Here is a 14,058-nt window from a genome sequence, read left to right as displayed (position 1 = left end):
CCATTCTGCAGCATTCACTGATCTCTGCATTCAGCTCTGCTCACCTGTTGTTATCTTGGACCCCACTGAGCAGGTAAGAGACCCCAAACCCCAAGTGACACTGTCTCATTTGGGTGTACGCCCACCCCACCTCCACCTGACCACAGACCTAGGCATCTCTGCCCCAGACCAGCCCCTGAGACCTTGAGATCCCAGCTCCATCCTCAATAAACAGAGACCTGAGTCCTGCCCCACAGCTTTTTCCTCCTGAAGGCTGAGGAATCCAGACCTTTATACACCTATCTCCAGGGTTCCCAATTTCCTTCTAACTCAGGACCCAAGAGTTCCAGACACCCATTTCCTTCCTCCCCTGTAATCCAGCCCCCCTCCAAGCTTTGCTCCCTCAAAATTCTAGGCATCTGAACCTTCAAGCCTCTCTTTTCTAAAGAATTAAGAATTTAGACCCACATTTAGGGCCCTCCACCCTCTGGGAGCCAGGAGGCTGAACCCCCAGCAGCCTTCTTGACCAGGATCCAGGAGTCTCCCTCCTCCTCCAGTTACAGGCATTTAGGCCCCCTCCTCCCTCAAATCCAGGCGTTCAGGCCCCCAGCCCCCAGGCCTTCCTTCTGAGCTTCCTCTAATGTAAACAACTGTTGAGTCAAGGTGTCCGCAGGGCCCTTGGAGAGGAAGAAATCCCATGTTCCCCTCAGAGGTCTACACCCTTCGAAGCCGAAGTCAAGGAGGTCTGGGGGCTTGGAAAGGTGTGTTTCTTTCCCAATTTTCCTGGGACCCCTTAGGGAAACAGATAAGGAAATTTACTACGACTCCCAAGAAGCCCTGCGTCTCAGTCTCCCTTAGCTACGGCGGCTACCGCCTCGCAGCCTTCAGGGAGTTGCAGGTGGCTTCTTTACCCAGCGCCCCGAGCTGGGCGGAGACGCGGTCTACCCGGAGACCAGTGGGCGTGGCCTCCGGCGTCGCCTCCCTGGCGACTTCTGGCTTTAACCCCTTCCTTCCCGCTCTCCCACTGCTACAGGTAAATTCCAGAGCTATGAAATCCTTCAGCCCGATCCTCTTGCTTCTCGTCTTTCTCTTCGCCTGGCTGGGTTCCAAGGCTGCCCCTTGGGCCTCACCGCCTGAGGGTTCCGACTTCTCGAGGATAGACCACCCCTCTCAGCCCTCCCCTCCTGCATCTGAAAATTCCACTCTCAATGGGCCTAACCCAGAATCCCCCAGGACCGCTTATCCTGAGCCCTGCAAGACACCTCATGCGGTTTCCCCTGAGCCCTCCCCCCTGGAATTCACTGAGACCCCCAACACTGACCTCCGAGACAGCCCACACCCAGAGTCTCCTGAGGCCCCCAAACCTAACTCACTCAACACCTCAATATCAGAATCCCTGGACACCCTCCAAATTAAACCCTCCAAAATGACATATCCAGAACCTTCTGAGACCCCCAAACCTGACCCAACTGAAATTCCACACACAGAATTCTCTGAGACCCCCAAACCTAATTCCTTCAAAACTTCACACCCAGAATTTCCTGAAACCCCAAACACTGCCCCTACACAAACTCCACACCAAGAATCCCCAGAGATTTCCAAACATAGCTCCACTGAAATCTCACATGCAGAAGCCCCTGAGATCCCAAATCCTGACCCCACCAAGACCTTTGACCCCAGATCTCCGGAGACCCATGACCCTGACACCACTGAGACCCCAAATTCTGAATTCCTCCAGACACTCCATTCTGACCCTACTGAAACCCCCCACCCAGCGTCTCATGTAGGCCACAATCCCAACCCCACTGAAATTCCCCACTCCCCCCTACCAAGATGCAACAGAGATTCTCCCAGCCTCTGATCCTGAGATCTCCACTAGTCTTCCTCCAGAAACGCCTGCACCCTTCAAGGAAGAAGTTACTGCCCTAAATGAGCTGCGCCTGAATCCCAAATCAGAAACCCTTGCAGCCACCCGGCCCGACGCCCTTAAATTGCCCACCTCAGAATCTCCTGGGGCCGTTGATCTGAAAGTCCCCCAGAACTCTAGCCCTAAAGGGATCGACGCCTTTCCTCCCTCAGCCCGGATTGTGAGGTCCCCTGCTCCTCCAGGGCCCCCCAATCAGCCGGCCCCTGTCACTCTGCGGGCCCCCCAGCGGCGCAGCCGAGGTGAAAGAGTCAACACTATCATCGTGGTGGAGCGAGTGAAGGAGCCTGGTGAGGGACTAGGATCCGGACTCCTGGGTCTGAGGGAGGAGGGCCCTGGGAGCCGGACTTCTGGGTCGAAAGGAGGAGAAGGCTGTAAGCCCCTCTTCGGAGTCTGAAGGGGGGAGGAGGCTGAGGGCTGGTACTGCAGGGTCTGAGGGAGGAGAGACTGGGGGCCGGGGCTTCCGGATCCAAGGGAGGAGGAGGGTGGCATCTGGATTCCTGGGTCTGAGGGTGGAGGGTGCTAGGAGTTTAGACTGCTGTTCCTGGGCCTCCTTCCTTCAGGTGTGACCCTGGTGGGGCGTCCCCCGGGCGAGGCAGGCGGGGCCCTGTGCCTATCCTCGCCGGGACCGGGCTGCTTATTGGCATTTTCCTGCTCCTGTGGTGTCTCTACCGCCAGGCGGCTCGACACCGGCCCTTCACACACCACCGGCTCCCGAACAACGGAGATGAACCGGGTGAGCAACCCCTGTAGCGTCCCGCTCCTTGAATGCCTGCACGTTTCCTTAACCTGGTTTCGCCTGGCACTTCAGGGCGCCCTACCTAAAAGTACAGGTCCCCATCCAAGGTCAGTAGAAGCCCTGAACCCTCCAGGGTCAGGTTCTGCCCCCCAATCTTTTGAAATTTCACACACACATGTCCAGTTCCGCCCCCAGCCCAGCCGGGAGTTGCCGCACGCTCGGAGCCTCAGTTCCCTACAAGCCCCGCCCCTTCCCCCTCCAGGAGCGCGGCAGGCCCCGCCCCTTCTGCGTGGGCGCCACGCCCCCTCATCTATTCAGGGGTCCTTTAATTCGAAAACCCCGCTCCAATGGAAGGTCGGAATCCTATTCCCTGTCTCCTCATTGGCCAGCGGCTCAGGAGAGGGGACAGGCCCCCTGTCAGCCTATGGGTGACCTCGTTCCTTTGTCCGCAGTTATGCATTTGGGCGCCCCGAAGGACCCCTACAACCTCTACGTTTATGCGCCGGACGCCTGGGTCCCTTCACACATCGCTACCAAGCAGCCACTGCCCACCCCCCCACTGCCACCCAAGCTGCCTCCGCCGCCCCGCGGGGGCCGCCCCCAGCGCCTGGAACCTCTCTCCCCCTCCACGCTCCCCAACAACTTCGTGTGAGCCCCTCAAGACCTGCACCTTCCCCGGACGGAGGAATGACCCAGAGGTCCTGTCCTCCTGGACTGCTTTGCTACATAGGGGTCCTCTCGGATAGAGGGTCCTACATGCAGAGATAGATGCTTTAGATATCAGTGGAAAACATATTCTGAGGACGAATAAATCACGTGTTCCCACAGCTAGACAACTCATCTGGCCTAAGTCCTGGGGGAGGAGAGTGGCTGGGGTCCTAGAATCCCGGATGTGAGGAGGGAGGAGGCTGGGGGCCTGGACTCCTAGGTGTCAGGGAGAAGCGTGTTGGGGACTCCCAAGGCCAATGACGACTGGGTGTGTACACCAAAGCATTTTATTGGGAGAGGGGCAGGGCAGGATTTACAATCACAGAGACAGAGACACAAAGACACAACCCTGCCCCGGGGAAAAGCACCCCTTTTCCCCAGCCCCATTCCCTTTCCTGGGATTCTGTGACTTCTCCTATATATGTTCCCCAAATTCTAAGCCGAAATAGGGGAATCTGAGATGGGAAGGATCCCAGATTTGGAGTCATTTAGCCCCTGAGGGAGGCAACAAATGGCCACTGAGAAAATGAGGGCAGTTTGAAACCACCCAGAAGAATAAAGTGCAAGGAATTGGGGGGAAGAGGAGCGTCTTGAAACCGCCATGGGAAAGTTCAATGCCGGTGGCTTCAAACCATTTAGTTGATGGACTTGAGCAGCCACTATTTAGACCTGAAAACCGTGTCAGAAAAAGTGCATGGGAGTGAAGAGAGGCATATTGTTAAAACTGCCATTTTGGTTGTTTCCCTAGGTATTGTGCTAAGCTAGGGAGAAGGTCTTGGGGCATTTGTTTTTTGGGGGGGTGCTTGAAACTGCCATTTCCCCTCAGAAACGCTGGTGAGAATCAATCCCTAGTATGGCAGGGATGGGTGATTAGGTAAACCGACTTGGAAAATGCAGAACAGAGTTGGGAGAGATTTGAAACTTCTAGAGGAAGACCTTGAATTTTTCTGAAAGGGGAGGGGGGGGCTGAGTAATCTCAGGGCTTAGCCTGAGAGTCCCTGGGGTTCAAGGAAAGGGGGAGGTGCCCAAAACCACAAGAGAGAGTGAGAGATTGAACTGTCCATTCAAATAAAGCCCTGAAAGGAGAGATTTGAAACCACTGAGGCAGAAAAAGTGGAGAAGGGAACCTTTAGGGGAATTTGGGTATCCTTGAAACTGCCAGTCTGCAGCTTCACTACCCCTGAGAGGCAATTGGGAGGGAAGAGGATTTGACAGCACTGGGAACAAGGGAGAGTGCTTCTTAGGCCTGAGGCAGGACAGAGAGGACTGGGGTTCCTTGACACTGTCACTCAGGCCAGAGATGTGTGGAATGGAGGTCCTGGAAACTGCCATCCAGTGGGAGGCACATGGTCAGTAGTCCCGGACAGGGGGTGGGGGTCTTGGGGGTTGAACTGTGCTGTGTGTAGCTCCATAGGAGGGAGGGGGAGCAGGGGGTGCCCCGGGGGGCTCAGCCTCATCCTCCATTTCGCTTTCGTCACTGCCAGCCAGCTGGTCGTGGCCAACAAAGCCACATTTCTCTTCGCTCATCTCCTCAGGCTCCGCCCATGGCTGCTTCTCTCCGGAAGCGAAGACCCCGTAGAAGATAACTCCTCCATAGTGCACCAGGGAGGCAATGAGGAACACGTACTGCCACTCCTCCCGAGTCTGGGGAGGGGACAATGGTGAGGTGAAGTCAGAGGACAGAGAAACGGGAGGTGGAGAAAGAACCTGAGTGGGGCGGGGGGGGGGAGGCCCAGAGAAAGGGAGACCGAGATCCAGAAAGAGGCTGAAAGAGACCCAGAGAGGGCAGGGATGGAGCCCAGGGAGGGTGATACACGTCAGGAAGGTAATATACACAAATTTGGAGGGCAAGTGGGTCAGGGCCCGTGCACGGACCTTGTGCTTAGTCATGGCACCCACGATGATGGGGCACACCATGCCGGACAACGTGCCCACGCCGTTGGAGATGCCCATGAGGATGCTGGCATAGCGCGGGGCGATGTCCAGGTGGTTCACGTTGAACCCTGGCGAGGCGAGCCAGGAGACGTCACAGCCGATTTTCGCTCGAGTGACTCCTCCCCCACCCCTACCTCCCCCCCTCCCCGCCGTTTTGCTCTTTCGAGTCAACCTTTTGCGAGGCTGGGAAGTCCCCTTCCTGAGCCAGGAAGTTCCCCACAGAGGTGACCAGAGTTCCCCCAAGGGGCGGATCGGCGGTTCTCACCAGAGATGGCGAAGCCGCTGAAGCCCACTGCGAGGACCAAGAAGGAGATGGCCACGCCCTTGGAGTGCGAGTAGCCGACCACCAGCAGCAGCGTGGCTTCCATGCCAAAGCCTACAGAGAGCCGCTTATCTGAGCGCAGGCCGCCCCACGCCTCTCCAGACCCGTTCCCGCCGCAGCCGACCCCTGTTCGCCCCAGTCTGGGCACTTCCACGCCTGTCCCTGGCTTTGTTCCCCATTCTGTCCGCGCCCGCCCTAACCAAGCCCTCACCTTCCCAATGCCAGGCCCTTGACCACGCGCACAGGCTCACCGCCCCGACCTGGCCCTCCGTGGCCCCACCCACTGACTAGGCCACGCCCTGAAGACGCAGGGTCCAGGCCCCACCCAGGCACCTTCGCACCTTCCCTCTCTGTCCCTATTCATTACACTGACCTTTGTCTCTCCAGGTCCCCCCTCTTCATCACCCAGTTCCCATCCTACTCTGGCCAGCCTCGTATAGACCCCGTCCTTCCAGACTCAACGTGGTCTCGCCTTTGCTCCACCTGGACGGCCATACCTGCCTTGCCCTTCTACCCCTCGGCCCCTGAGGCTGCCACCTGCCATTCTGTTCCAGCCAAGTCTGGTCTCACTCTGGCTCAGCCTTTTTGGACGCGCCCCTGTGCACGCCCTCTGACCTCTGCCCCTTCCCCAGAGTCCGGCCCCCTAGATCTGCCCCACGGCGCTCTGCCCCTCCCAGGCTGTCCCAGACCAGATCCAGGCCCCGCCCCACTCACCCCCACAGTTCATCAACTTGCGCACGTTGGTGGTGGACATGATACGGCGGCTCCTGAGGAAGTCAGCGATCTGGCCTCCAATGGGCACGATGATAGTCATGACCAGGTGAGGCAGCGCTGACACCAGGCCCACCTGCGCCAGCGGGCGTACAGGGAGGGGGCTCAGGGGCCACGGGCCCAGGGTCTCCACGGCTCAGGTACCACTGGCTCCTCCCTGTGCCCCGTTCCAACCCTTTGGGATCCAGGTCCCTCTCCTTCCCCCCTCAACCCCCGCCGCTCCCTCAGCACCCTCCTTTCTGGGCCCAACCTTGCTGATCTCAAAGCCGAACACTTCTTCGAAGTAGGCGGGCTGGGAGATAAGAAGCAAGTAAAACGTCCAACTGCGGCAGAAGTTGGCCACGATAATGGCGTAAACTGGCATGGACGTGAAGAAGCGCCGCCAGGGTGTGTTAAACTTCTGTGGTGGGCGAGAGGAGGGACGGCTAAGACAGAGAGCAGGGCTAGGCGCTCTCCGTGTCCCTATAGGGCTCCCACTATAGTCCCGCAGAGACCCAGGTTTCTCGATCTCACTAAAACCTCCAAGGACGCAGGGTCGCCAGCCTGACCACGTCCCCATGGGAACGTTGGCGTCCTAGCCTCACAGTAACACTTCAGGGATGCAGGGGTCCCGACTCTACAGTGGCCCTCAGGTTGGCAGGTGTCCGGGGACCACGATGACCTTCAGAGACTCATAAATGTGGACCCAAGAGTCTCTTTCCATCCAATTACGCCCCCTAATTCTAGCCTCACCCACCCCAAGGTCTAAGCAAAACCTCACATTCTAATCCGCCTCGGCAGGTTTAACCACGCCCATCAGTGGTTCCGCCCACCTGGCCACCTCGCCCTGCTCTCAGCACCTGCTATTGCCGTTCTCTCCGGGCTTTAACCCCGCCTCCTAGGTTCTAGCTCCATCCACCTTGCGTTCCCATCAAGTCTCCTCTAAATGTCTATGTAAGCCCACCAAGATCTACATGCAGTGCGGGTTCAAAGCCCATTTTTTTCCTGCGTCCCCGCCTCGATATCTCTCCTCTCCCCACCATGCCCCCGCCCCGCAGGTTTGGGCCCGGACCGTGACGGGGTTCATGAGTTTGGCGCTCTCGCCGATGGCGTCCTCGATGTACTTGCGCTCCTCCTCGGAAATGCTAGGGTGCAGCGCCGGAGACTCGTAGGAGACAAGCAGCCAGAACAGGTACCAGAATATCCTGGGGGGGGGGGGGTCAGGAGGGGGATGGAAGCGAGGTGACGACCGGCCTCTCTCTGCCCCAGCGCCACCCGGACCCAGGCGTCCGGGCCCCTCACCGTAGACGTAGAACACAGAGCTCCATCCTGAGTACTGCACCAGGACCCCGGCGAGAGGCATCGCGACCACTGCCCCAGCATAGGAACCTATGGGGGATGATACAGGATGGAGAAGAGTCCCATTCTCCCTCAAATGCAATAGAGCGGATTCCCAGCCCCCACCTTTCTGGGACACAGATGCACAGGCCACAGCCCCTTCTCCCTCAGATACTTCAGTCTGGGTCACCAGCCCCCTCCTCTCTCAGACCCAGGAGTCCAAGCCCTCAATCCCCTCCTTCCTCAGACCTAAGAGTCCATACTCCAGCCCCCTACATCCTCAGACTCACAAGGCTGGATCCCAGCCCCTTCCTCTCACCGCAAAAGGCTGTTGTTGCCAGGCGACTCCGCTCTAAGGGCGGGGCCCATTTGCTCCAGATCCCGTGGCAGGCAGGGTACGTGACCCCCTAGGGAGGAGAAAGCCAAAGTCAACGAGAAGAGGCGGAGCTAGAACGGCGGTGGGGGTCATAGGGGGCGGAGCTTTACCTCTACCAACCCCTGCAGGATCCTCACGAAGATGACACAGCCATAGTGGACACGGGCAGCCGAGGGGATCAACATGTTTAGAGTGGAGGTAGCCACAATAGCAAAGCCAAAAACCCTGATAGGAAGAGTTCGTGGTCCGAGAAAAGAGTCCAGCTATCCCGCCATACCTAGGATTCTGCCCTTTCCTCCCACAGCAGGCGAGGCCCTGCGTCCCCCGAGCCCCAGGCCCCACCTTCTCTGTGACCCCCCCACCTTCCACAATCACAAGCCCCGCCTTTCTCTAGGACCCCGGTCCAGAACCCAGGCTCCTCCCATTTTCCCGGAGTCAGACCCCAAATGCAAGGCCAAACCCTCTAACTCCACCCACACTCTGCCGCCCACTTTGAGACCCCACCCCATACCTGTTGGCTGCGAATTTTTGGCAAATAAATCCTCCAGGAATCTGGGTGACAATGTAGCCCCAGAAAAAGGAGCCGTGTATGAGGCCAACAGTCTCTGGATCCCAGGTGAACTGAGCTTGCTGTGGGCCAAAAGTCACATCAAACCAGCATCTCTGCCCCAGGTTCTGCTCCTCCACCAATCAGCACCCACAGACAGTCCCTCATCCAATCAGCAACAAGGATCCCCTCTCACCTGCCAATCAGATCTCGTGCCACCTACCCCAACTCTGCTCCTCCATGTTGCTGGGACCGCACTACCTTAGCAGTGGGGCCTGTTGCTGCCTAGAAGCCTAGCTCTGCCTGTTTCCCTGTCTCAGGGTCCCTTCTCTGAATGTCTAGGGGCCCATATATGGGGGTGGGGATTCTTTCTCCACTTTTAACCAATGTACAAACCGTTTGCTGATTGACCAGGATGGGGTCTAGGCAGGGACAAGAAGTAGCCAAAGGGTCGGGCCTGATTGGAAGGGAACAAGGGGTGGGTAGGCCACAGCCCAAATCAGGAATTTTTTTCTGAGGCAGGGTCATGGCCTATACCGAAATTAAAATAGGGAGAAAGTCTGAAATGAGGCGGGGCTTTAGGTAACGACCAGAGCAGATGGGGGAGGGATTTAAGCAACGGTGGAACTTCAGAAAATCCAGAATCAAAATTCACGGTGGAGCCTGAGTTGCGCCTGGGACTAAGATGCAACACTGGAACAGTTGTGGGACGCAGGTGTAGTAAAGTTGCTAGGAGGGCCAAAATGGAGCAGGGGCAACACATAGGGAACCTAATGACGGGCAGTCTGCATTTTGAAATCAGAGACCTGAAACAAATAGGGGCGGAGGTTCATTTAGATAGGGGCGGGGCTTAGGAAGGGACGAGCCCCGAGATGAGAGGGAGCTGAGGGGGCAGCACAAATGGGCGGGGCTACTCAGGCTGTGGTGTGGAAGGGGCGTGGTGTCGGCGGGTGTGACGTCATCAGAGGGCGTGGGCAGTGTTATCAGCAGCCTGAGGTAGCGCCCGCCCTGAGCTACCTGCACCACCACGTGGCCCCCGCGGTGGGTCGTGCTGTTGTTGACCATGGAGACAATGGCCACGCCCAGGTTGCAGCGGATGCCGAAGCTGATGCAGAAGCCCAGGCCGCTCATGATGGCGATAATGTAGCGGCGAGGGAGACCAAAGCAGGTGCAATCCACGACCGGCGGGTCCCGGGTCTGCGTCGTCACCGGGCGCCCATCAGCACTCAGCTCCAGCGTCTCTGCACCTTCCTGCCGCTTCTCCAGAAGACTGAGAGGCAGCAAGGGTCAGACACGGACGTCCAGTCCCCAGCCCCCTCCTCCCATGACACAACAGTCCAGGGCAAAATCTGCTTTTCAAGACCCGGGATTCTAAGCCTGCACTCCCTCTTTCCCCAGAAGTCCAGCCCCCGACTCCCTTCTCCCCCTCTGGATCCAGGAATCTGGACCTCGGTCTCAATTTCCCTCAGATGAGGAATTCGCACCCCCAGGCCCTTCCTCCCTAAGACTCGAGTGGGGAACTCCTCAGTTCCTTTCTCCCCCAGCCATGTCACCTCTTGACTCAGTTGTTTTAGACCCAGGCTACCCTTTGCGATCCAAAACCCTGTGACCCCAGCCCTCCCCGCCAAGGTCCAGAGACACTCTCCAGCCCCCTCTTCCAGATAGGAGCCTATTTGAGGAAGCAAAAGGCGCTAAGGAGATGCTTCAGCAAAGGTGTCAAAAGAACAGATGCTTCTCAGCCACGTCAGCTATATATACGGTCCCCGCTCCTCCCCTGCACCCTGTGGCACGCCCTTCCCTGCTTCCAGGCACCAGTTGTGGGCCTGACATCCAGCTGACTCCATTCAGCCACTGGAAGCCCATTCCCAGGGATTGGGGGTGCAGAGATGTACAGGGCACTGGAATCCAGCAGCCCAGCTGGATATCCCTGGAGAACCTTGAGTTCAGGCTGTCAGCCTAGGGGGTAGGGAGGAGGAGTGGTGGGAGGTGTCCTGGCAAGGGACAGATGGCCCTGGTAGGGGGATTGGCTCAGTCCCCAGCGAGGCTCTCGCCCCCGCCTGTTCTGCATCCAGGATTGAGTCTGTGATGATGTATAGGGTACTTGGAGGGCCACCTCAAATCCAGAGAGAGGCTGCAGGGAGAAAGAGGTGCCCTGAGACAGGTGTGGAAAGAATCAAAGGGAGGGCTACAGAGACAGGGTGGGGAGCGCAGAGGCTGAGAGAAAGAGGGTCAGAGACACAGAGGAAGGAGAGAGACCCAGAGAGAAGGGGACAGATATCCAGACAGAGAGAGACAGACATCCAGTCAAGAAGAGAATAAGACAGGGGCAGAGACCCTGAGAGAAGGTGGGGGACAGAACAAAGACCCTGAGAAGGAAAGGGACAGAAACCCAGAGAGGGACCCAAAGTCAGGTAGGGACAGAAACCCAGGAGAGAGAACATAGAGGCAGAGACCCAGAACGCTGAGAGAAAGATGGAGAGACTATAGGAGCGTGAGAAGAGACAGACTAGGGATATGACTTGTGAGGTGCGGCCCCTCTCCGAGGCGGGTAGGCAGCCAGGGGATCGGGCTGGATCCCAGGAAAGGGCTAGAACAGATGGAGGCGAGGGAGACTGGGACGGGGGAGGAAAGAACAGCCAGACGGTCTGGGAGGAGGCGGGTGGAAGAGATGAGAACAGCAGCCCTCCCCATCCTAGAACTTAAGGAAGTGGAGGAGGGGGTTAAGAAACAGGGGGTGGGTGGAGAAAACGACGGGGGAGGAGACAGAACCTGGGGGGATGCGGAATGAGACCCTGAGCAGAGAGCTAGAGAGAGGGGAATGGAAGTCCCCAGAACGAATAGCACAGGGTGGTAGGGACTGCCCCCCCCCATCAGAACAGGCCAGCCAATGAGATTAGAATTGGACCCAGGTTGCTCTCACATGCTATTTGACTCTGAAACTCAAGATATGATTGCAGCCCCTGAAATGTGATATTCATTGCTAATACTAGGACATAGATCTTAGATCAAGGCTTTCTAAACCGAAGGAGGCAGTCTCAGTATTCCATACCTATAAAATGGGGGCAGGAGTAGAATGTGAGGTTACAAAGAGGGAACTTCAAGGTGATATTATCATTTCAGAAGAAGAGAACCAGGGATGTAGAGATGAAGGTGGCCCCAAGGCTTCACAGAGGACAGGAACAGAGAGGGGAGACGCTGGATGGGGTCTCTTTCCCTCTCTGGATGCCTGGAACTCAGGTCTAGGGACTTGGTGGTGAGGAAAAGCAGCACTTAGGAGGCAGGTAACCAAAATGAAAACGGTGTCTCAACCTCCCTCTCTGGGTCTCTGCCTCTGCTTTTGCAGATTCTTAGTCCACTCCCCTCTCCCCGCTCCCAGGTCTCTGTCCTCTTATATCCCTTTGGTTCTCCCTTATCTTCCTATTGTAAAACTGAGGAAACTGAGGCTCAGGAAGCGGAAGTACCATGTCCAAGGTCACACACAAGAGTAGCAATGGGGCCTGAGCACTTCCTGGCCCTCAGCATCACCCGTCTCAAGGCCTGGCTCTCAGAAAGGAGGTATTTTGGCTCCTGTCTCTCCTGTATTCCCCTTCCCCCCCCCGCTTGTCCTTGTCCCAAGTCACCTGGGTTACCGTGTGTTTCCTGGTCTGAGGGAGTTTTCCACCCACTCCAGCATCACTCATCTCGAGGAAGTCTGCAGCCTCCATCCCAGACTTGGTAGGGAGACTGACCTGGGTTCGAATGATGCCATATTTACTCAGCCATTGTTTTCCCCCCCTTTTCCAAGTGTGCCTCAGTTTTCCCATCTTTGTCTAGAGGATTAAAAGGAATCAGGGTGTTATGTCCAATACAGGGCATTCCCCCCCTCTCGCCAACCATCAAAGTGAACCCCAGGATTCAGATGCTCTTCTGGGCTCAAACCCCTTGGTGACTGTCCTGGTGGGAGCCCTGAACTCTGGGGTCTGTAGGGGCTCAGAAGGCAGCTCAGAGAGGTGACGGTAAGGCAGAGACAGATGGAGAGAAACCCAAACACAGAGAAGCTGAGAAACGGAGACTGAGGGAGAGCGCCTGAGAAACACATCCCTCCCGCTGCCGTCCCCCTTCCCAGCCCCTCCACCAGCACGTCTCTCTCCCTCTCCTGACTTCACACTGATGTATTTTGAGAAACTCGTGAAAGGAGGTGAGAAAAAGGGTGGGGAGGGGCTGGAAGATTAGGAAAAGAAGGGGTGAGGTTATCTCATCTCCCCACCCCTCTCCCATCACTGTCATCCTCCTGCCCCCTCCCTTCTGTCCAGCTTTTTTCCCCATCTCTCACGTTACTGGAGGGTGGGGTAACTTTGGAGCTAGGAGGTGATCTGCAGCAAGCAGGACTAGTATTAGACTTAGAGAAGGACTCGCATGGTCTAGTGAGCTGGTCAATCAAAGATGGGATCAGAGCTGTGGGCCAAGGGGACCCAAGGGTCTGAGGGAATGGCGGCAGGGGCATGGTACTGATGAGGCCATCTCCTCCCCGCACTGTGGCCAGATATTTTTAGGCTTCTCCGCAGCTGAGTAATTTCTCTGACTTGGAGCCAGGGCTGGGGTTGGGGGTGAGGGACTCGGGAGAGGTGTCCAGACTGCTCTGGGGACACCCAGGTCACTGGCGTCATCTCCTTGGCTGGAAGGAGGTCTCTCTGAGCTCTAGCCTGTACCCTTTGGGAAGTCTGTCTTACCCCAGGAGCCTAATTTTTGGCCGGCAACTCCCTTCTCCACTGGAGACCCAGGATACCCTGGCTTCTTCCTCCCAGCTTAACTCTCCTCAAGGACAAGGACCAATGGGCCCCAATCCGATTTAGCTTCAGATTAAACTCTCTGAGAGATGGAAACTGACAAACACACAGAGATGGAGAGACCCGGGGTGGAGAAATAAAAACCCAGAGAGGGTCAGAGACCCAAAGGAGAGGGTCAGAGACCCTAGGGCAGGGAGTTGGGGGACAGAGATTCAGAGAGAGAGCGACAAAGACCTAGACAGAGGGGTTGTAGAGAACTAGTGAGAGCAATGGCCAGACAGCGGGACAGACTCAGAGATAAAAGGAAACAGAGACCTAGAGAGAAGGAACAGAGAGCTCAAGAGAGGAGCCAAAGAGAAGATAGGTGAACGGAGACCCAGAAGCGGGGGAGGGAGTCAGAGACCCAAGCGAGGGGGATATATAATCCCAGAGAAAAGAGCAGAGCCTGGGATGGGGTGGGGCGCAGAAGAATGATGGATGAGTCAAGACTAGGGAGAGCGGTGCCGTCGGAGACTGAGGGAGAAAACTGGACAGATGGGTGCCCCCCCACCCATGGGTATCGTCTGTCTAGCTGTCCGACTGCGCCCAGGTGGGAATGAGCGTCCTCCTCGGACCCTAGTGCTCTTCCCCGCCCAGGACCCCCACCGTGCTCACCGGTGCAGCCTCCCGAGGGC

The 14,058-nt window shown here is 57.2% G+C and overlaps 2 protein-coding genes across 2 annotated transcripts; one reads left to right on the top strand and one right to left on the bottom strand.

Moving 5' to 3' along the window:
* The first annotated feature begins 1,027 nt into the window (after positions 1 to 1,027).
* Positions 1,028 to 3,294, top strand: GFY (golgi associated olfactory signaling regulator). The gene is given in 5 exon segments (XM_024768153.1): positions 1,028 to 1,788; positions 1,790 to 2,193; positions 2,467 to 2,517; positions 2,520 to 2,639; positions 3,095 to 3,294. Coding segments are annotated over 5 exon segments (1,536 nt in total).
* A 1,108-nt stretch (positions 3,295 to 4,402) lies between these two features.
* SLC17A7 (solute carrier family 17 member 7) lies at positions 4,403 to 9,764 on the bottom strand. The gene is made up of 11 exons (XM_024768635.1): positions 9,636 to 9,764; positions 8,583 to 8,701; positions 8,182 to 8,296; positions 8,015 to 8,102; positions 7,653 to 7,746; positions 7,430 to 7,562; positions 6,629 to 6,778; positions 6,322 to 6,454; positions 5,551 to 5,661; positions 5,226 to 5,353; positions 4,403 to 4,994 (listed from the first exon to the last, which is right to left on the bottom strand). Exons 1-11 carry the CDS (start codon positions 9,747 to 9,749, stop codon positions 4,701 to 4,703), a joined length of 1,479 nt encoding a protein of 492 aa, XP_024624403.1. The 5' UTR covers positions 9,750 to 9,764; the 3' UTR covers positions 4,403 to 4,700.
* Between the last annotated feature and the right edge of the window lie 4,294 nt (positions 9,765 to 14,058).

The sequence above is a fragment of the Neophocaena asiaeorientalis genome, unplaced genomic scaffold (genome assembly GCF_003031525.2).
Source record: "Neophocaena asiaeorientalis asiaeorientalis breed wild unplaced genomic scaffold, Neophocaena_asiaeorientalis_V1.1 scaffold629, whole genome shotgun sequence".
NCBI classification, from domain to species: Eukaryota; Metazoa; Chordata; class Mammalia; order Artiodactyla; family Phocoenidae; genus Neophocaena; species Neophocaena asiaeorientalis.
This window is presented reverse-complemented; position numbering and strand designations above follow the sequence as displayed.

What these genes read in the sequence shown, in the direction of transcription:
- SLC17A7 (XM_024768635.1), bottom strand. Translation starts at nt 9,749, where the DNA reads ATGAGCGGCCTGGGCTTCTGCATCAGCTTCGGCATCCGCTGCAACCTG. An exon ending in TCGGCTTTGAGATCAGCAAG is followed by an intron (nt 6,455 to 6,628) that starts GTTGGGCCCAGA and finishes CCGCTGGCGCAG; the next exon opens with GTGGGCCTGGTGTCAGCGCT. An exon ending in CAGCGGCTTCGCCATCTCTG is followed by an intron (nt 5,354 to 5,550) that starts GTGAGAACCGCC and finishes TCGCCTCGCCAG; the next exon opens with GGTTCAACGTGAACCACCTG.